Source organism: Sus scrofa, chromosome 6 (assembly GCF_000003025.6).
Source record: "Sus scrofa isolate TJ Tabasco breed Duroc chromosome 6, Sscrofa11.1, whole genome shotgun sequence".
Taxonomy (NCBI): domain Eukaryota; kingdom Metazoa; phylum Chordata; class Mammalia; order Artiodactyla; family Suidae; genus Sus; species Sus scrofa.
This window is the reverse complement of record NC_010448.4, coordinates 108,223,617-108,246,235: the sequence shown is the minus strand read 5'-3', so window position 1 is coordinate 108,246,235 and position 22,619 is coordinate 108,223,617. Positions and strand designations below refer to the sequence as shown.

The 22,619-nt window shown below is 49.2% G+C and overlaps 2 protein-coding genes across 5 annotated transcripts in view; one reads left to right on the top strand and one right to left on the bottom strand.

Moving 5' to 3' along the window:
* The window catches only part of TMEM241 (transmembrane protein 241), a 102,171-nt gene extending 83,510 nt beyond the window's left edge, over nucleotides 1–18,661 (top strand). For 2 of the 4 annotated variants that reach the window (XM_021097749.1, XM_021097745.1), the window contains one exon: nucleotides 10,633–13,379. In XM_021097749.1, coding sequence (XP_020953408.1) covers nucleotides 10,633–10,693 — 61 coding nt within the window. In that variant the 3' untranslated portion in view covers nucleotides 10,694–13,379. Of the gene's footprint in view, nucleotides 1–65; nucleotides 205–10,632; nucleotides 13,380–18,523 lie in introns of those variants that run through there. The other 2 variants (XR_002345438.1, XR_002345439.1) reach the window with 2 other exon arrangements.
* Nucleotides 17,404–22,619, bottom strand: part of CABLES1 (Cdk5 and Abl enzyme substrate 1) — a 112,489-nt gene continuing 107,273 nt past the window's right edge. Inside the window, exons 9-10 of the mRNA XM_021097743.1 lie at nucleotides 21,520–21,727; nucleotides 17,404–19,881 (exon numbers count right to left, since the gene is read on the bottom strand). Of these exons, the coding sequence (XP_020953402.1) occupies nucleotides 19,741–19,881; nucleotides 21,520–21,727 (349 nt within the window). The 3' untranslated portion in view covers nucleotides 17,404–19,740. The remainder of the gene's footprint in view (nucleotides 19,882–21,519; nucleotides 21,728–22,619) is intronic.

Below are 22,619 nucleotides of genomic sequence, written 5' to 3'. Positions count from 1 at the left end.
TGAGCAAAGCATTCCTCGATCTGCTGTGTGGAAGATAGGATTTTGCCCCTGAACTCCCCATACAGATTCCACCCATCGGTGAGCTGACCACGTTCAGACTTCCACCTGCTCCGGCTTGCTAATATTCCAGCCGACTGATGTGATCATCACCAGGGGTTGTGGTCATCATCTTCAGGGAAGGCGAAGGCAAGGTGGGGAGAGACGGTGAGTTTAAACTGTTTGGAGTTCCCGTTGTGGCGCAGTGGTTAACGAGTCCCACTAGGAACCATGAGGTTTTGGGTTTAATCCCTGCCTTTGTTCGGTGGGTTAGGGATCCGGCATTGCCATGAGCTGTGGTGTAGGTCGAAGATGCAGCTCAGCTCCCGCCTTGCTGTGGCTCTGGCCTAGGCCAGTGGCTACAGCTCTGATTAGATCCCTAGCCTGGGAACTTCCATATGCCGCGGGAGTGGCCCTAGAAAAGGCAAAAAGACAAATAATAATAATTATAATAATAATAATAAACTGTTAAGGCTGCTGTCGCTCCCCTTATCAGTGGGTACACTTTGTTTGAGGGTACATACTTAGGTATTTTAGGATTATATCGTAGTGCATGCTATTGGTGAGACATTCAGGACAGGACAGAAACGCATGGAGTGAAAAGTTAAGGTTGGCTCTCCTTTGTTTCCACTCTCTCCACTTGCCATAAGTCACACCAGTGTGGTTCAATGTTGAGAACAGTAGACTCTTGGTCTGGGTTGGCCTTGCCGAGTGAGGTGGGCTCCATCGTCTGCAGAGGGAAACCACACCGAGTGGTGCTTGTCGAGCAAGATGAGCCTCTCAGCCACGCGAGAAGGGGTTAGTCCTTGCCAAGTCTTCACCTGGCCTGCAGGCTGCTGGCCTGGTGACACACAGTGTCCCTCCCCTGTGACCACGGCTCCTGCTGCCTGGCCTAAGTCACTCACGCAGCACATGATGGAGACTAGTTCATAGTTGCTGTTGCTACGTACTGGTCTCCTAACCTCTGTTTTCAAAACAAAGGCGTTCCCATTGTGGCTCAGTGGGTTAAGAACCTGACCGGTGTCTGTGAAGATGCAGGTTCGAGCCCTGGCCTTGATCAGTGGATTAAAGATCTGGCATTGCTGTGGCTGTGGGGTAGGCTGGCAGCTTCAGTTCTGATTTGACCCTTAGCTCAGGAACTTCCATATGCTGCAGGTGTGGCCATAAAAAGGAAAAATAAATTAATTAATTAAAACCAAGCCTAGGGCCACTTAAAGATAATGCTTACTTCCATGCCAGTTTGGATATATTGTTTGGCAGGCCTTCCCTGCCAGCCCCCTGCCCCCGGAATGGCACTCCAGAATTGAAACACAGACAAGTTTTGGAATAGGTTTTTATAGGTTGTTACCAGCATCATGGTAAGAAAAGCATGTTATTGCCCATCTTTGCTCAAATAAGGCATAGTTGTAGAAAATCAGTATTTTTTCCTCATGCTTGGGATGAGGGTAATCCTAAGGGTTGACTCCCCCCAACCCCAATTTTTGCCTTTGTTTGCACATGAGACCTGCAGAATTGTCACCTGTTTGCTCAAAAACTGCAGTGCTGTGTTGGTGGGGGCCGGCCCTGGTGCCCATGTGGCCAGGCTCCCCTCTCCCAGAATAGTCCCCCGGTGCTGTCATAGCCACACACACACACACACACACACACACACACACACAAAGGTGTAATTTTTAACATCAATCAGTATGAGGTTCTTGCAGGATAAACGAGAGGATAGGACAGGCTCTGGGCAGTACCATGCTGAAGAAGTCCAAGAGGTGACTTTGGGCCGGAAGGGCTTTGTTCAACATATATTTCCTGGGTCCTAATATGTGCCAGGAAAATCTCTTGGATACAAGTGAAAAGTCGTTGCTCCTAGAATGTCTATTGTTGGCTCATTTCCTTGCTAGAGGGGCAGGTCCAAATCTAAACCATCCAGACTGACAGAAATGAATCTTTTTGCTTGAAGGGTTCAGTGAATGCGATTTTCAGCCTCTCTCAGGAGCACCTAATGAGGGCATTTCTTGCTCCAAGAAGAAAAATGGAAGAAAAAGAAAAATTGAGAAATACTCCTACACTCTCCTCTTTTCTTTCCTCCTCCCAGTTCCTCTGTTTCATCCAACCATTTATTGAGCAGCTACTATATTTCAAACATATTCATATTAGTATTATCGCATTGACTTTCACAACAACCCTCCAAGTTAGCCCCATTTTAAAGAGGAGGAAGCGAAATTCAGAGACATTTAATTGATGGTCCCAAGATTTTAGAGCTACTTGGTAACTGGCCCAGGATTCATACACAGGTCTGTGTGTATCCAAGATCCCATAAACTCCACACACTGCCTTAGAAATGTATGAGGAAACGCTGAGGACCTACCATCAGTGTAGATAATGTGTGAGTAGAATGTGTCATAGGGAGATGAAGACAAATTGGCCACATGTTTCTCTTCCCACTAGTCTGATCTTTTATAAAGAGAATCCAGTTGATTCAGCAGCAGTAGAAGGATCCTTACCGGGGATACTGCCATAGCTCTTTCTTGTTCAGGGGCTGACAGTGAGCTAAGAATGTCCAGTGGAACATTTTTAGGGAAAAGATCTCATTGCCGCAGGTTTCTAATAGTGTAAGCTATAATTCTATGAGTCAACTAAAAATATTTGAGTGACTGCTGTATGCAAAGCATAGGGAAGTCATTAAGAAGCATAAGACATTATCCAGGGCCTCAAGGAGTTTTCAGAACGAGAAATCATAATTTGTTCGATAGGATAGTAACTGTTTGCACAATGGAGGTGAAGATGAGGGGAGAGAGAGGCTGGGGTGAGCAGGAGGCCCTGGGAATTGGCTTGAAACTAGACCTTATGCAGAAGGGAGAGGCTTAGCTAGGCTGTGGGTGGAAGAGGATTTGGTCCCTCCGGCCCCAGGAAGGCAGGGAAGGATGGAGGAGCGGGAGATGCTAATGGTGAGACTTAATGATTTGGAACTGGAGCTGGGGATATGGGCAGGTGCTAGTTCTCCCCCCTCCTTCTTCCATTGCACCTGTCCTTCTGGGAAGGCAGGGCACAAATGGTGGGCAGGCTGACCTTCCAAACCCAACCATCAAGATATTTTGGTGCAGCCTTGAGACTCTCCCCAAATGTCTGTATCTTACCTTCATAGTGATCATCTCAATTATTTTTTTTATTTTTATTTTTTGCTTTTTAGTGGCACACTTGTGGCACATGGAAGTTCCCAGGCTAGGGGTCAAATTGGAGCTACAGCTGCCGGCCCACACCACAGCCACAGCAATGCCAGATCAGAGCCACGTCTGTGACCTACGCCATAACTCATGGCAATGCTGGATCCTTAATCCACTGAGCGAGACCAGGGATTGAACCTGTATCCTCATGGATACTAGTTGGGTTCACTTCTGTGGAGCCACAATGGGAATGCCTCGTTTTTTTGTTTGTTTGTTTGTTTGTTTTTTTTAATGGCTGCTCCGTTGGCATATGGAAGTTCCTGGGCCAGGGATTGAGTCCAAGCCGTAGTTGTGGCAATACCAGATCCTTTAACCCACTGCACTGGGCCAGAGATCAAACTGGCACCTCTGTAGCGACCCAACCCACTGCAGTCAGATTCCACTGTGCCATGGCAGGAACTCCTCAACTCAGTTCTTGACAGTATTTTTCTTTCTTACAAATAAACCTCATCAATAAGGTTGAAATTGTACATAATTTAGAGGAAACTAAAAACAAACAAAGAAGCAAACCCCAGGTGTTGACCTGAGTGTAGAAATAGGCATGAGATGCTCTCCAGCATGGAGGATGTGACTGGTCTGAAGGTCACAGCAGCTGTCCGTGCGAGGCTGTGTCTCCAGGCTGTGCCACATCCTGTGAACTTCATGGTATGCCCTGAACAAGATGGAAAGAAGGGCTGCGTGTACCCAAATCAAGGAAACAGCATGTGTGATTATTGCAAAAGGAACCTTGACTTTGGAATTTCCTGATTTTTGAGAACTTTTGAGTTTAAGGGTGGTGTGTTTTCAGCCTCAAAGAATTTTCCAACCGCAAAGTGAACCACCCGAAGAGGAGTGTCGGACTGTGTTTCAGATTTCCTGTCTTTTGCACAGAGCTGGTCTGCATTGTCCACATGCTGGGTGTGCTCAAGCTACAACTGGAGAACCAGCTCTCAGATCCTGGGCAGGGATCCGTGGCTGGTCTCTGTCCAGAGGGGGCTGAAACTGATCAGAAGTCACAAAAGGCAGGGCTGCAGGCCTGTTCTGTTTGGACCTACTGTGTTTGCCTGTAGTGTTATTGTTTCTTCTTTTTTGATTTTCAAATTTCAAATTAGTCAACATTGAGAACTCAGGTGATTTCCCCTTAAAAGTCCAGATTTCCAGATTCTTTGAAAATATGGGAGTTCCCATTGTGGCTCAGTGGATTAAGAACCTGACTAATCCACTGAAGATGTGGGTTTGATCCCTGGCCTTGCTCAGTGGGTTCAGGATATGGCGTTGCCACAAGCTGCAGCTTAGGTCACAGATGTGGCTTGGATCTGGCATGGCCTGGCTGTGGTATAGGCTGGCTGCTAACAGCCCTGGTTCGACTGCTAGCCTGGGAACTTCCAGATGCTGCAGGTGCGGCTCTATAATGGAAAAAAGAAAAAATATGAAACAGCTATTAAGCTGGGCCTGCACTTCCACATGGCAGAAGCTGCTGGGGTGGAAAAGGCTGCCCCTTCACGTGGGCATGGCTCGAGTCAGCACGGCTGCTGCCACTGCAGGCTGGCTGAGGCTGGGGGACCCTGTGTCAGCCAACGTCCTTGCCTCCCTTTGCTTGTGTGTTCACTCACTGTACAAGAAATGCTTGCTGAGCTCTGAGGCAACAGGCACAGTCCAAGACCCCAGCAAGGTCACCATCTAGGAGGGCACAAGTCATTGTCCACCTTCTTGGATGGGCAATAGCTTAGATGCGCAAAATAGCTCATCATCTAAAGTAGGGTTTTCACCTTCAGCACTGTTGATGTTTGGGGTCTGATAATTCTCTGTGGTGAGGGGCTGTCCTGTGCCTGGTAGGATTTTAAGCAGCAAACCTGAGCCTCACCTCACTAGATGCCTGTAGCCTCCTTTCAGTTGTAACAACCCAAAATGTCTCCAGACATGGTCCAGGCTCCCTTTGGGGGCAGAATCACCCCAGTTGGGAATTTACGGATCTAAAGGTTTGTGATGGTTAGTGGAGAAAATGCCATTTGAAATTTCATCAAGCTCTTAAGGAACTGGCTTATCTCCTCATTAGAGATTTGGATCAGCTCCAAGGTCAAATCCTCAGCAGCCCCTCCTACCCGTTCTGTGTACCAGCCATCAGCATGTACCACAGGGCATGACAGGTGCACTCTCCCCACCTACCTGCCTCTGGAGCTCCCCAGGAAGGGGCTGTTTCATTCACCTTCATGTCACTGCCTGGCACTAAATGCTTGCTGAATCAACAGGTGCCAGCCTTCTAAATCCTGTACCTGAGAAAAGTGATAAACCTAAGCCCCCAACATTGGTCAACTTGTAAAGCCTTTAATTAAATGCAACTGCTCTTGTCCAGCTAATTCTCTTGTTTTTAATGATCAAAGCCCAGGATTTGAATATCTGTTGCACGTCCAGTAATTTCAGTATCCAGATTAATAGTTATTCATTTTTTAATCAATTAAGGTGTATATCCAGATGAATTACCTCTATTCCAAAATTTCAGCAAAGAGGATTCAACACATGGAAAACAAACAAACAAAAATCCTAAACTGTGGGCAGTGTTCCGGTTGAGAAGAATTGGTTGTGAGGGCTTCCTCTTTGAATCCTCTTTAGAAGAGGAGAGTCACTCTTCTCTGTGGGATAGTTGAGGTACAAGGAGAGACAGGAATAACCAAAACATGACCTCTTTGTTTGTAGGATTTCGAGATCAGCTTCTCGCCTTTGTCCATCATTCACTGAGCCTGCCCTTGATCCTGGGGTACACGCATGAGCATCACTTGCGTTTGATCCTAGCCCAAGCCTCACTAACACTGAGAGCCTTTAGAAAATGATCTTAAATCATCTCTGAATAAAGGTGTCTCTGCCTTTAACTTTTAGAGGACTGCTCAGACACTGCCCAAGTCTTTTTGTGGAAAGAGTGAATATAGGGGTGAGGAAAGAACTTCCGCCCAACACACCCTGAAATGCATTTACAACCACCTCGTCTTATCAGTTTTCCATTTGAATTAAAAATGGGAAACCTCCTCTTTGAAATGCTGAGAAGGACCTTCTCAATAACTATGCTCATTACCTTTCAGCACAGAGTAATTGATCAGATTTTGAAGTGTCACTCAAGTCCCCAAGGGAATGGTACATTAGTTTTGGTGAGGAAAAGAGAGAAAAACAAAAATAGTTTGGAATCTAGATGGGACAAGAGGGAGCAGGTATAAGAATTCCATCACTCACTGAGCAAATATTTATTGGGTGTTAAGTGCTAGGCCGGGAAAAGGATACAGTTTCTGCCGTCCATCTGGTGGGTTCCATAGGAATTCATTGAGTCATCACAATAATAAATTGAGATGGGGCCTTTGGCTCTTGTTGAGAGAAAAGAGCAGGAGAGGTGCTGAAAATAACCCCCTGGAAGAGAAGCGAGCGATGACTATTTCTGGCTGGCTCCACTCTGCAATCTGATGTTTATGTCTTAGTTACGTGAAGTTTGTTCATTTCAGGAATGATGGGGATTACAAGATTTGCAAACAGTTCAGGAAAGCTCTGCCTTAAACAGTTGTAATGCTATTAAGATTCCTGCACCCCATGTCAGTGTCTCCCGCTGTTTAGAAAACAGCATCAAAGCTCACCTCCCTGACTCTCTTAAGAGTAAACGGAACCAGGTTTGTTTTCATGTCAGCATTCCCTAAGCCGCTTGGTGTTTCATTAAATCACTAAGCCAAAGGGATGAAAATGCAAGGTTATTATGGCTCAGCATTGTTCTAAGGCTGCGGGAGTGAGGGTGGCAAAGAGCCAGTTTATACCTTGTTCTTCTCCCTGGCTGATTAAGGAGGATTAATGGAGTGACCAAGCCCTCGGCTACACTGCAGAACTAAAACTCTTCCAAAGCCAACGTTTTGTACAGATCTTGTATCAGGTCACGATGACTGCGCTTGCCAGGGGTTTAAGAAGATGGTGTGTGCATTCCTTAAGGGATGTGCAAGGAAACAGCAGATTGGCTTAGAAGGGAAAGCTGGGTCTTCAGGGGGAGCCTGTGAACGAAACGAATGGCTTCCTCTTCCCAGTTCCCTCTTCATCCAAAGAGAAGAGGCCGTAGGACCCGCCAGCATCTGTGTCCCTGAGCTAGACCGGGGATAAGCACAGAAGGGTCATGTTTCATAATGTGGTCTTTTGGAACTTGGACCCCAGTGCCTCCCAGAAACAGTCCTATAAAATGATGATTATAACCCTAGGAAAGTCCTCAGAAATGTATTTGGTTCCTAACGTCAGCATGAACCTCAGTTACATTCTTATGAGTTCCGTGTGGGTTAGAATCCAGCGGCTTATTGCCACTGTTTCTTTTTCTTTTTGAGGCTGCACCCGCAGCATATGGAAGTTCCCAGGCTAGTGGTCGAATTGGAGCTGCAGCTGCCAGCATACGCCACAGCCACAGCAACGAGGGGTCGGAGCTATATCTGTGACCTACGCCGCAGCTTGGGGCAATGCCAGATCCTTAACACACTGAGCAAGGCCAGGGATCGAACTTGCATCCTCATGGACACTCTGTCGAGTTCTTAACCTGCTGAGTCACGACAGGAACTCCAGTTACTACTGATAATTCTCCTGTAGGAAAGAGGAATGTATGTTCCAGCTTGGAGCTTAAGTTATCAGGCAGATGTCTCCCTCGTACCCCTCTCCTCTCCTCCCTGGTTTTTAGCAGGCTGGTGGGGGCGGGGGGGGGTGTCATCCTTCCTGCCCACATCCCAGTGTCTGGCTGCTTGACTAGTGCCTCTCTCTGCCTCCACCCAGGAAGAGGCCTGACATCATCTGAGAGAGGAGATGGTGGGGTTCAGGGCATTTTTCCACTCTCCGGGGTTGACAGGTGGTGATGGGGGGCGGGCGTGGACTTGTTCTCTGTGGCTCTGAAAAGCAGAACGTGGTCTCATTGGTGAGGTTATAGGAAGCTGCTGTGGGGTCAGTATGAGGCAGGACTTCCTGTTGCAGGAGGAACCACGTGCCAGGGACCTGCCACGAATAAGATGCCCGCAGCGGCTTGCCCACATCCCACAGCTACAGCTAGCTTTGCAGAGCAGGATGTGTGCTTCACAGGAAGTTTTCAAGCAGAGCTGGGAAAGCCAGCCAGCTGCGAGGGCCGCCGAGGAAGGGATCGCTGCCCTGGGCCAGTAGTGGATGAGGAAAGGATAGTATTTTATTGCTTGTCCATTATAGGCCACACACAGGGGTCAGTTGCTTCAAGTACGTCCTTTAAGCCTCACAGAGACTGTGAGATGAGACTGTCTCCCCAGGGACAGCTGAGGAAAGCAACACGCCCAGTTCTGCCTAGCTAAAAACACCGAAGTGCAATTTGAACTCTGCTTATTGTTTTTCTTTTTTTCTTTTTTTTTCCCCCAATTTTCTAAACTTCAAAAAAAAAATTTTTTTTTTTTGCCTTTTTTTTAGGGCCATACCTGCAGCATATGGAGGTTCCCAGGCTAGGGGTCGAATCAGAGCTACAGCTCTTAGCCTATGCCACAGCCACAGCAGTGCCAGATCCAAGCTATGTCTGAGACCTATACCACAGCTCATGGAATGCTGGATCCTTAACCCACTGATCGAGGCCAGGGATTGAACCCACAACCTCATGGTTCCTAGTTGCATTCGTTTCTGGTGTGCCACAATGGGAACTCCAAATTTTTTTTTTTTTATTATAGTTGATTTACAGTGTTCTGTCAATTTCTGCTGTACAGCAAAGTGACCCAGTTATACATATATATACATTATTTTTCCTCACATTATCCTCCATCATGTTCCATCACAAGTGATTGCGTATTGTTTTTCTGTTCTCACATGTAGTCAGTTCGCTCCCATACTGGAAGCAGTCCACGGTACAAGTTATCTTTATGTCTGAGTCACCCACAGAGGTGACATTTTTCTCTGGGAATAGGATATGCACAGCCAATGTGTGTTTCATACATTTGGTACCTCCAGATATATGTTAGAAATATGGAGGCGCCATAGCCTAAAAATGTGTATCGTGTGTGGGTGTATTGGAGCAGTGGGCTCCTGGGTGCATAAATGGGAGAGAAAAGGAAGAAGAAGGTGGAATTGAGAGGGCTGTTGGCATCTTTAAATGAAAGCATTTCATCACTGGGGACCTGCAGCACAATCCCTTGCTCATGGCCCAGACCAGGCCTTAAAAATGCCTTTTTTTTTTTTTTTTGTCTTTTTGCTATTTCTTGGGCCGCTCCCGCGGCATATGGAGGTTCCCAGGCTAGGGGTTGAATCGGAGCTGTGGCCGCCAGCCTACGCCAGAGCCACAGCAACGCAGGATCCGAGCCGCGTCTGCAACCTACATCACAGCTCACGGCAACGCCGGATCGTTAACCCACTGAGCAAGGGCAGGGACCAAACCCACAACCTCATGGTTCCTAGTCGGATTCGTTAACCACTGCGCCACGACGGGAACTCCCTAAAAATGCTTTTGAGGAGTTTCTGTCATGGCTCAGTGGAAGCAAATCTGACTAGCATCCATGAGGATGCAGGTTCAATCCCTGACCTCGCTCAGTGGGGTAAGGATGCGAATGTTGCCGTGAGCTGTGGTGTAAGTCGCAGATGTGGCTTGGATCTGGCATTGCTGCGGCTTTGGCGTAGGCTGAGAGCTGTAGCTCTGATTCGACCCCTAGCCTGGGAACCTCCATATGTCGTGGGTGTGGCCCTAAAAAAAAAAAAGACCCTAAAAAAGTTTTTGATAAGAATGACACTAATTCAGACAGACACTAGGTTGTGTACTGAGAAGTTTAAAATAGCAAATGTGCGGACCTTTGGATATGCTACATTTCAGGCATGTCAAAACATCCACCTCTTCGTTTTCTCAGTCTTCCGTTCTCCTGCTATTTTTTTCATTTTTCAAATCACTGACCATATTTCTTATGGCTCTGGTGGGAAATTCACTCCCCATTTATATTTTGTCTTTAAATGTTCTGTTGGTCTAAATAAAAGGATTCAGAGATCTCCAGCTTACTAATTTTAAGATTATGGAGACCTGCCTGATTTTAAATCTGTCACCCCTCTATAGCAAAAAGCACCAGGTAGCTCTGTGGGAAGCCTTCCTATATTTCTGCCAGAGAGCATTACCTGAGGGGCAGTCACCGTCACCTGGTCAGGATGGTTGGGACACGTTACCTTCTTCCCAGAGGGGAGGAATCACAACCCACCTTGCAGCCCACTGCCCTCCCCCTACAGAGCTGAAGTTTGCAGGGGATGACTGGGTGGTCCCTGGGCCTGATCTCCAGATGGGGCAGGGTATGTGTGTGTGGCAAGCAGCTCAGTGGCAAGGATGATGGGCATCGCTGGCCCTTGTGGTAAGTGGATGCCAGGCAACTCAGTGCATCCATGGAGGCTCCAGGAAGGGAGAAAGCTGACCCCTTGCTGTTTCTTGCAGCCTCCTGCTGGGTGGACTTGGAGAGGCCTTGCTGGTGTTTTCAGAGCAGAGAGGCTCCTGAACACGGAAGAGGACTCCTCGGCTGCAGCTGGAGGACACAGCCCTGGGCTTCGGAGTGCCCCATCGGGGCAGTAGAAAGAAGAAAAGCAAGGACGGTGAGGCCCTGCTGCTCACTGCATCAAGAACTCTTTCTGGGCGTCTCTGGGCTACTGCAGAGACTGGACTGTGTTGAGAGGCTCCCCCAGTCCTGCTGCCCTTGCTGCTCCCAGTTGTGCAGAAACAGATGCAGGCTTTCGCCAGCCTGGGGATGGCCCCACCCACCCCGATTACTGGCCAGGCCTTCGCCCAACAAGCTACCTGGTAGTGAGCCCAAAGGTATTGTGTTGCATTTTGGGTTTTGGTTTGGGACTTTATGTCCTTGGAGACTCCTCTGGGGCCGTCCTTTTCTTGCTGTCATGCTGGCTTGGCTAGAACCCCCACACTCACCCCCTTAGGGGTACAGAGAGAATTCCTCAAGGGGGCTTCCACTGGGGGTAGCGGGGGTGGGGGTAAATGGGCGTAAATGGGAGTTCTGGGCCAAGTAAGATGTTGGCATGGACTGTTTCTCCTGAGTGAGTGCTGGAGCCGTTTTGTGGTTGTGTGTTGGGTCGGATTGTGCACACCCTTTTTTGCCTACCATGAGGTTGACTTGGTACTCATGATTGCCAGAGGGAATAGGATTAGTAAGTTCTGATGAATGAAACCGACACAAATATGTAAACATACACATATGTACAGTCATAATCCACTCAATCCCCTGCTGTCTCAGAGGAGGTTTCAAATCATGGAACACTGAAATATGTTTTTTCAGGCCAGATTAAAAATTGGATCAAAACTCTACACTTCGCCTTGATGGGAGTCAAGAGAAATGAATTGGCACGAAATGGTCATTTGTTCTGAACCCGCAGTGGAGGTTTAAGAAAAGAATGTTTAGCTCCAAATGGCCCTGCTTATAATAAGTTTTCTGAATACCTTACTACTCTGCAGGTGTCGGTTTTGGTCATTTTGAGACGTAGAAGGTAATGAGGTCCAAGGAGTCTTGTGCAGGGAGGCCCCAGGCCCCACCATGTTGGACACCCGTATGGGTGATGAAGGACCTTCTCCAGCATCTGGGGAACAAGGCTTGTCCATTCTCAGCCCTCTGAAGACAAGGTCAGCTCAGTCAGGCCATTCTTCCTGCAGGTTTTCTCAAGTTGTTGAAAAAAGAAGCAGAAAATGAATGGATCCGTATATTTGGACTTTGAGTATCTTAAATTCATTTCCTTGTCTTTTCCTGGTCTCTCCTTGTCATTTAAGGTAAAAATGTTCAGAATGACCTTTCTACATATCACTTTGCTTTTTTCCCTAGTCTGAGATGTCTCACGTTCTCCTGAGGATCAAACAGAAAATCTGGGTTTAAAATTTTCCTTGTTCTTTTGTTCCCACAAAACCCTGTCTGTACAACTGAGACCAGTTCTCTGTTTACGGAAAGTGGCATCTGTTCAAATGTCATGTTATGTATCTTTTCCGAACATCATTGAGCAACTGGAGGTTCCTAAGACTGGAAAGAGCCATGCGCCATTAACAAGCCCCATCCCCTGTTCCAGCAGGACTGACCTCTAAACTTTTGCTGTAAAGTTGTAGACCTTTTTTTTTAGGGGCCACACCTGTAGCATATGCAGGTTCCCAGGCGAGGGGGCGATTCTGAGCTGCAGCTGCCGACCTACATCTGAGCTGTGTCTGTGACCTACACGTCAGATCCTTAACCTACTGAACAAGGCCAGGGATCAACCTGCATCCTCATGGATACTGGTCGGGTTTTTAACCCACTGAGCCACACCGAGAACTCCTAGACTTATTTTTTTAAAGAGTCTCTAGCAAGAATTTTTTGTTTGTGTTTGTGTGGGTTTTAAAAACTGTGCCCCAGAATCCCATTGTTTTAAAAATCTCAGATCATTTCTTAATTTGACACCAGCAGGAGGCAGAGGATAAGGTGTTTCTTCAGTACTCCTCCTGTTTCCTTCAGCTTCCACTTCTCCTTGGGCTTTTTTCCTTCAGGCTTTAACCACCCCCTCTTATGCCCATATTCACATGCTCAGCCCTGAATGCAGAAGGTGCCCAGAGGTCTGTAAATCAAGGCGCTGATCCAGATGGCTGCAGTCTCTTTAGCTCTTGTTTTCTATGGCTCTCTGGGCCCCCAGCCCCCGGGAGGGGCATCCCTGGGTAACCCCAGCACTCCCTTTTTACCTGAAAAGATGTATTTGGTCATGTCCTGTCTGGGTCATGTGCTTGCTGGCCACAGGTCAAGGCCAGGGTGTTTCGTTTTTAAAATTTGTCCAAATAAAGAATATGCTTTGGAGTTCCCATCGTGGCACAGTGGTTAACGAATCTGACTAGGAACCGTGAGGATGCAGGTTCGATCCCTGGCCTTGCTTGGTGGGTTAAGGATCCGGCGTTGCCATGAGCTGTGGTGTAGGTCACAGATTCGGCCTGGATCCTGTGTTGCTGTGGCTCTGGTGTAGGCCGGCTGCATGGCTGCGATTAGACCCCTAGCCTGGGAACCTCCGTATGCCGCTGGTGCGGCCCTAGAAAAGGCAAAAAGTAAAAAAAAAAAAAAAAAAAAAAAGAATATGCTTTCTGTCAAGAGAGGCAAGGTTCTGTGTGATTGTGTATCATTACTAATATGCTATGGATATGAGGGAAAAATAAAGCATTTATTTTCTTGGTAATTTGCCTTTCTTTCTCTTCAGCGTTGGTATTGCAGGACTCCCTCGGGGAGGGAGTTCTTGCATCTTAAACACAGGCCCAGACTTCTACCAGCAACCAAGCCACTTAGCCTGCAGAGGGAGGGCCACCCAACTCCTCCTTCTAGACCTGCCCTGTCCCGTAGGGTGGCCACCAGCCCTACGGGGCTGTTGAGTATTGAGAGGGCGCCCCCCTCCCCACGCCTTGCTCCACTGTGGCGTTTATACCCCTTGCTGTTCCTGTCTCTCGCTGTTGAATCTGGGCTAGCTCTGTGACGTGTTTGCTGCCAGGAGGAGGTGATAGGAGCACTGCTACGTGACTTCTAAGGCCGGGTTGAAAGCAGTCTTGCTGCCTCTGCCTCGATCTGGAATAGCCTCTGGGAATCCGGAGCTGCCCTGAGGCAGCCGTGCTGGAGAGACCAGGTATAGGAGCCTGAAGAGAGTCCCTGCTGCACCCAGCCTTCCAGGCCCTGCCCCCATCCCCCCAGGCCACCAGACCTGTGAAGGGAGATGTCCTAGACCCTTCAGGATCAGTCCATCTGCCAGCTGAGTGCCATCAAGTGATCACAGTCAACGCCACGTGCTGTAGAAGCATCAGAGCCTTTGTGAATTCCTGACCTCAAAACCGTAAGATACAGCAGAATTATTTGAAGCCATTACGTTTTGGGAAAACTGGTTTGGGCCTGGCATAGGCACACTCTGGTCTATGGAATGACTGGCCAACGGGGACCTGCTGTACAGCACAGAGACCTGTACCAAAGATTCAGTGCTAATCTATATGGGAAAGAATTTGAAAAAGAATGGATGTCTGTACATGGATGAGCGAATCACGTTGTACAGCAGAAATGATCACAACATTGTAAGTCAACTATACCTCAATAAAACTTTAAAAAATGAAAAAAAAAAAGTTGGGGAGAATGCATCACACAGCAAGAGAGCCTGGCATGGTCCTCCTCTCGGTGATCCAATCTGAGCAATCTGAGCCTCTCCCCTGAGCAGACACTTGCTCCAGGAAAACCAGTCTCTGCCCCGGCTGAGCTCCAGCCATGGGGGGAGTGGGGGCAGCTGACTGTCCAGGGGCCCCTCCTCCCCTGGTTCTGAGAGGCTGGGTCACTTGGTACAGGTCAGCCTTGTGCAGACAATGGTGGCCTTAGGGAGCTCGGCCCTGCCTCCTGGACACTCTCAGGCTGCTGTGGGAGAGGAGATATGCAGACTTAAAGAGGGATCCCTGGTCAGCCTCAAGGGCGTGATGCACTTGACAGGAGCTGGAGAGAGGCGGGATGGGGAGGGCCCAGCACCATGGCCTACATGGAGGCATACGGTGGGCTATGCAGCGTGTTGCCCAAAAGGCTTTGCTCCTGAGGCATCACAGAGAATCTGCACAGGGAGCCTCTAGTGGAGGGATTGCACTGGCCTCGTTTCACAGAAGGGAAGGCAGGCACACAAGGTCCGTGACATCCCCGAGGTCCTGGGCTGGCGGGGGGCAGGCGTGAGGATTAGAGGGAGGCTGAGACCTCACATCCCTGGCTCTCAGCTCCCATGGTAGTCTGTCCTCCCCATGCGAGTGATAGGGGACCCAAGTGAGCAGGGTCAGAGCTGGGGAGTCTGGCCACATTGGAGTGACAGAGCGGGAAGGCCCAAGAGTCCAGGAGGTGGGTTGGGCCGGGTTGGGGGGGTGATTTGAATACCTGGCTGTGAAATCATGATTGTGAGTGACTATGATGCTCCAGATGGGGTGCAAGTCCCTCTCCTGGGTGATGCCATCTACTTCCCATAACCCTGAACTTGTAGATGAGGCCTCCGAGACCCTGACAGGACGAGAAACCTCGCCACACTCCCCTGAGGTGATTCCCGGTCATTTTCACGACCCTTCTGCCTCAGCCCCTCCCCTGTTATGGGTTGTCTCTGGGTGTTGCCCACCTCACACCCACCCAGACCAGTAGGCGCTGAACAAACCAGAGGAGCCAAGGCCCCTGTAAGGCCCAGGGCAGTGGTGCCCCCAGCAGCTCCTGGGTCCTATGACCTGGGCAGCAAACTGCTGGGAAGGCCAAGTCCATCCTGGAGTGTGCACGAGGCTCCTGCTGTTCCATAGACATTTCAGAGACTGAGACATCCCAGGCTCTTCAGTGAAATGAGAGATTCTTGGCTCCTGCTGTGAGCTGATTTTTCGGTGGCCTGACCAGCAATGGCTTGCCCTTAGCAAACAAACACTGGCATACACATCTTCATCGAGTTCCAACCAGGATCCGTGGGGGAGGAGTTTGAAGGAACCACGCCTCCCTTCACACCCAACTCCCCTCCCTTGGCCACTGAGAGTGAAACCCCATTTAAACAACTGCCTGAGCCAAAGGGAACATTTGAGTCTTTTCCTTCCAGCTCGCTGTGTGAAGAGGTCACACAGAGCTGGCGGAGGCAAGGCCTCTGTCCCTGTCACCATCACACTGTCCTTTTGAGAGCAGTGGAGTCCTTGAAAATCCAGGGACTTCATCCTGGCACCATGTCCCAGCCAGTGGATTTGAATGACAAAGAGAAGTTAAGGAGAGCTGTTTAGTGGCAAGCCTCCAAGTGGGAGAGACTCCCAGGTTATTTTGTTTGTTTTTTTTTTTTTTTTTTTTTTTTTTAGGGCCTCACCTGCAGCATATGGAAGATCCCAGGATAGGGGTCTAATCAGAGCTGTAGCTTCGGGTCTATACCACAGCCACAGCAACGCTGGATCCCAGCCACGTCTTCGACCTGCACCACAGTTCACAGCAATGCTGGATCCTTAACCCACTAAGTGAGACCAGGGATCAAACCTACATCCTCATGGATACTAGCTGGGTTCATTACTTCTGAACCACAATGGGAACTCCCTGTCCAGGCTTTTTTTTTTTTACCATCCTAGCATTGATATCACTTCACTTATCTCCTCTTCATCACATACCCACTGAATGCTCACTGGGCACTAGTCGTGGCTGCAGGTATCTCAGACGTCTCCATTTTCTGCAGCAGAGCTAATCGGCCCTTGTAGAGAAGCCAGCTGTTTCGTTGTTGGAGGTGAGGCCCTGCTCTTCAAACAGGTGAGGCTGTGGGCAGAGTCAGTATACCACAGAGTGAAGCTGCAAGTTGTCCCCAAGGCAGAATCTCCCTTGTCCTGGCAGGAGCAGCTCTGGTGACTTTCTATGTGAGATGGTTAGCATAGGTGAGCGCCATCCTGGCCAGCTGCATCTTCATGGCTCTGCTGGCCCTGTGTTCGCAGACTTTCTGGAATATCCGCTTAGAAGTCTGCATGGCCCTTTACGCGGTGGGGGCCGTCCCTCTCACATTCTGCTTGGGGTTCCTTTGGCAGTAAGAGGACCATTCCAACTTCCATTATCAGCTTAGCTTCTTCTTTTATACCGCTTTGCCTGGTTCTGCCTTGTAGTTTGCTTTCCTGGAAGCCACTTTTAAGTTGGTGTTGACAATGTGTGACTCCAGATTTATAGTTTTGATGTTTCCTCCCTGGTTCAGCTCTCAGCCCTTGACCTGCCGTGACCCGGCCTGCCCTGTCCTTATCCAGATGGTCCCGACAGCCCCTCAGAGATAAACTCCCCTAGGATCCAGCCCCTGGATGCTCCCAAACCTCTCTCTTTGAAGGACTTCTTCCATCACTGGACAGTGAACACAATTAACACGTAATACAACTACCTGGGTCAAACCTGATTTGCTCCAGCCTACCCTTCCTCTGCTTTTGCAGATGGCAAGGGAAGCAGGGAGGCTTCAGGGTAGAAGTGTTACGGAGTGGGGGTAGGGGGTTGGATCATGAGATCTGGCCATTCAGCCCCAAACTGGACATGCCTGGGAAAGCCAAGGAATTCAGCAGCAGGGGTGCTGTTAGGGGAATGAAGGGGATACGCACCTCCAACCTCTCCTGTTCCCACATCAGCAAGGCAGGACTGGTGCTACCGAGTGGTTTGTGCAGGGTAAGGGGAGTGCAAAAAAGGCCTGCTGGGTGCATGACAAAAAGAATTGAAGAATTTTTTTTTTTTTCTTTTTAGGGCCACACCTGAGGCATATGGAAGATCCTAGGGCAGGGGTTGAATCGGAGCTGTAGTTGCTGGTCTACACCACAGCAACAGCAATGCCAGATCTGAGCCTCGTCTGTGAACTACACTGCAGCTCTCCGAAACACCGGATCCTTAACCCAGTGAGTGAGGCCAGGGATCGAACCAGTGTCCTCATGAATACTTGTCGGGTTCATTACTGCTGAGCCACAATGGGAACTCCCAAAACAGACTTTTAAATTAAGATAAATCTTTAAAAGAAAATAGACCCACAGCTTAAGTCCACCTCATAAATGCTAAACACCAAACTGCCTCAAATCGAAGAAACTTAGCCTCATTTTCAGACACAGTAAGGATACAGGATCCTGCCTTCCCCACATCTGGGCTGGTGGCCTGTGTCACCCATCCCATGTCCCCATAGCTTGGCAGGAGACTCAAGACAGATGGACAGTGGGGAGCTCTGCAGGAAATTTCTAGGTGCCAGCGGCCCTGCTTCTCAGGAAGGCTCGTCACCTGCCAGGCACTCACCAGGGAGCTGAGTGGGCTGGGAACCCAAGGGCTCATCAGGGAACTGCAGGCGAAAGGCAGCAGCAGAGGCCAAGCGCATTCTCCATTTGGGTGATGGAGATGCTTTGCACACTCTGTGCTTCCTTTCAAATTTGCCTCATAAACAGGTGCCTCCTACATTGTAATAATCTATGGAGCCAAAGAGATCAGGTACATCAAACCCTTCAACAGGATCACCGTGCAACTGAAGCCAGCTCCGGATAGTTCTCAGTAAAATATTTAGGACTCAACTCTGTTCTGTCTACGACTCTGCAGAAGGCAAGCATCTTGCTTGCTCGCCCCAGACACTCCTTGAATTCCTCCCACCTGTGACTGTCAGACTCTTTCAAGCCCTGTTAACTAAAGCTGGGTATGCTCCTTTCCCCCGTCACCTGTTCTTGGGGGTGACGGAGAAACTCTGAGTCTGTGTGTGAAATCCAGGAGGGGAGGGTGGCAGGCGAATCCGTAATGCAGGGCAACAGGTGACAGGTAACACTTCCGTGTCTACACATACACATACATGGCTATAGAAACACTAAAATATTTTAATTCTTTTTACAGGGCCACAGGTTTCTGTCAGTCTGGTGAACCCCAGCGGGCACCTCTCGCAGCTACAAGGTGACAGCATGGTAAGGTGCCTCCTTTTGGGTCATCCCAGCAAATCGGTACAAGTTATAATTAAAACTGCACGAACAGCCCTGGGGACGTGGCAATAAGAGTTGCTGCCTCTTTGATGGACTCAACCACAGCTCAAGACGCAGTTTGTCCCAGTTGTCAAAGCCTCAAAACAATAATCATGTGCCTTTCCCCTATTCTGGATTTTATAAAATGCTTTATATATATGTATATGTCTATATATAGCACAATAAATGTGCCCATGATGCACTCTAACATAGAGCACAGGAATGCACACCACGGAGCCCAACCCCAGCATCTCCACAAGGGGGGAAGTGTGCAGGTTCGATGTACGCACAGGGCGAGACAGTGGAAAGGGACAGAGTGCCATATGCCACGCCGTTCCCCACAGTCCATCCGACAGTGAGAACTGTCTTCTTCGTCCCAATGGTGGCAAGAGCAGTAACAGAAATCGTGTCATTTTCTAAGGGCAGACGATGTCAATCTGGTACGGAGTGACTGTTACCCAGAGATGGTCTGGAATAATTGCTGAAGGTCAGCCTGGCTCCTGACCCCTGGCTGAGGTCAGTTCTGTAGTGGGTGGGGCTGGCCCTGGAGGTGGAGGGCTGATGCGGCATCTCAGACACACACACGCTCACCCTCGCTCATCCGCCCCCAGGGGGAAAGTGCACTTTCGACAGCGGATACAAAAATAGATTGGCACGCTCTTTTGATGCAGTGAAAGTATCTTTTAGAAGCTTTCCCCCAACGTCTGCACATTCTCTTCCTCGCTCTGCTCTCGGCCTTCACACTCCAAGGTGGAATGGGTCTGTAGAGAAGTCCCTGGACCATTCCTGCAAGGTCTGTGTGTGGCCTCGAGGAAGCCTGGGCGGTGCCAGCTAGGAAATCTTGCGAGTGGCGAGATGGGAGAGCCGTCTTCTGCGTGGGTCTCCCCTTCTTTGCTGAGCAGTGAACAGTTCAGGGCGCAGCAAGGCTGGCCAGACTGAAGGCTCCCTGAAAAGTTTCCAGTCTTGCTTCTACACAAAAACAGGTCGAGAGGAAAAACATTTGCTGTGTTGAGTTCTACTCCTGCATTTCCAGTAGTCAGTGCTGCCCCACTGAGCTCAGAGGACGTCGTCCCTGGCCCCCCCGGGAGGCCTGGGCTAGGAGCTCTGGACCAGGCGTCTGTAATGGGGCATGACTTCGTGCTCTGGCAGATGGAGGGCAAATTCCAAGGCCACCAACACTGGGAATTCAAAGGCAATCAGTTCTCGTCTATTCAGCCGGAACTTCTCTTCCAGTTTCTGCAACGGAATGAAAACCAAAACCATTTTAGCTCTGAAATAGAAATCCTAGGTCTTCTCCACAGGTAACCTCTGTACCCATCAGTCAGTGAGTGTTTACAGAGAAACCTGTTTCGGGCTAGACAGTGGAGGAATAAAGGGAGGGACCTGTTGTTTCTTGCTCCCAGTTCTGGTGGAGAGGGAATCACAATCACACCTGCCTGAGGACCGACAGTCTGCCAGAAGCCTGAGGGACATCCTGCGACTTCATTTAATCTCTCAATAATCTTACAAGGTCAGTGTAACATTTCTCTCCATTTTACAGATGAGAAGGCAGGGTCAAGAGGTTAAGTAATTTGTCCAAAGTGACATGGGCAGTGAACTGCAATGCTGAGATTCAGACAGCAGAGACTCAAAATCTTCTTATTTGAGCTTAGATGTAAGACTAGTAACATAGCAGATCATCCACAACAAAAATAACCACGTGGTAAGTTCAGGGTTGGACGAGCTGGTTATATGTAGTTTGGGTCTTTCATCTTATGCTCGAGAACCAAGTGCTGGTGAGGTTGCCTCCCTTTCAGAGGATCACACAGCTTGTGTGTATCTGACTGGCTGAGCCCACACCCCAGGGGTGGGTTCCTGCACTGCTTCTTGGTCCCTGCCAGCTGCAGGGGCTGCCAGAGCAGGAATGGAGAAAAATTGGGGTAAGGGTGGGTAGGGAAGGCCTCACTTTTGCTAGAATACATTCGGCTCTGGCTTAAACTCAGCTTTTGTTTAATTAAAAAGAAAAATCTTGGGAGTTCCCATTGTGGCTCAGCGGTAACGAACCTGACTAGTATCCATGATGATGCGGGTTTGATCCCTGGCCCCACTCAGTGGGTTAAGCATCTGGCGTTGCTGTGCGCTGTGGTGTAGGTCATAGACACAGCTTGGATCCTGCATTGCTGTGGCTGTGGCGGAGGCCAGCAGCTGCAGCTCTGATTCAACACCTAGCCTGGGAACTTCCCTATGCCACAGGTGCAGCCGTAAAAGACAAAAAAAAAAAAAAAAAAAAAAGCAAGAAAGCAAAAAAAAAAAAAAAAAAAAAAGCGAGAGAGACATCTTGGTGCTCCCACTGTGGTTCAGTGGGTTAAGAACCCAACATGGTGTCCATGGGGATATGGGTCTGATCCCTGGCCTCACGAAGTGGGTTAAGGATCTGGCATTACCATGAGCTGTGGTGTAGGTTGCAGATGCGGCTCAGATCCTGTGTTGCTGTGGCTGTGGCTCCCGTCTGACCCCTAGCCTGGGAATGTCCATATGCTGCAGGTGCAGCTATTAAAAAAATAAAAAAATTTTAAAAAGACAGCTGCACAGCTAGACACATGGGCCATTGTATTAATCATGTCTTTTATTTTCTGTATTTTGATGCTTTGACACCTTGGGACCTGGCTGACCCTGCAGCTTCCCCACAAGGCCCCCGTGGTGTGGTGGGGCCCCTTTTACGGACTGTCACCCCAAAGTTCCTATGTTGACATCCCATCCCTGAGATGTGGAGTCTGATGTCCCCTTCAGAAGGGCTGGCCTCAGCCCTTTGCTGGTACCAGGACTCAGAACTTCTCCCGGGGCAGAGTTACCAGCAGGCTCTCCTCTGCAGCCACTGGGACCCAGCCCACTTACGTCAATTAAATGCTTGACTTCATGTTTTTTGAGGTCGCTTCCGATTTTGGCCGCTAAGAGCACGCACGCCCCGGCACAAAGCTTCCGGTTCTGTTTGTTTAGCTTTCCCTTGAGGGCGAGCTTCTCAAAGTAGACAAAGGCCATGGCCACCGTGGGCTCCTCGAAGCCACAGTCCTCCTGGGCAAGCTTCCTCATCTCTCGCTTCAGGCTAGAGAGAGATGGGAAGGAGGGAAGAGTCTGGTTAGAAGCTGGACTTTCAGGGGACCCCCCTCAAAAAAAGATGGCCTGTCTTGAGAGCATCTTCTCTGTCTCATTCCCAGAAGGGCGACATGGAATGGGATTCAAGCCCTAAGAGTGACAGAGTTACATTTCACGTGGCCACAGACTTCCGTCGCTGGGGCTTAGGACCCTTCTCTGTTGGTCAAGCCGCATAGACCATGTGGCCCCAGGACCAGGGGGAACCCGAGTGGATGCCTGAGGGTCTGGAAACTAGGAGTGGGCTCATCCACAGTGACAGAGGGAAATGAGGGTCATTCTGGAGAAACAGCTCCTGAGGTAAATTAGGCACTTGGTACCCGGTCCCAATGTGGTCGCTAACTATGGCAGAAGAGGGGACAGGTTAAGAGTACAGCGATGGCCTTCTTAGGAAAGCTGCCAGCCAACAAAATGCGAAGACAGTCTTCCCTCACCTCTTTGGCTAGGAACTTGCCGGAACCAAATCAGGACTGGGATACCCACGTGTGAAGGCTGGCACATATTCCAACACCATGTCTGCATATAGCCTAACCCCCACTCTCTCTCTCTCTCCACACACACACACACACACACACCCTAAAATCTTGCTGACTTTGCTTTGGCTGTTTGCTGACAGATAGGGCTTGGCTGTCACCTCTAGGTGGACGACTGTGGGTAAAGAGTCACCTCAAACTCTAGGATGCGAACTCTTCATTTTTGCCTGCCTTTGAGAAAGCAGGAACTATCCTATCCTAACCTGAGTTCTCCCTAACATAAATCTTACTAAACTGGGAGCCACAGATTGTATGCAAAGATTCCTGCATAAGGAACTGTCCCTGCCTAGATCCTTCTCAGTTCCTGTCAAA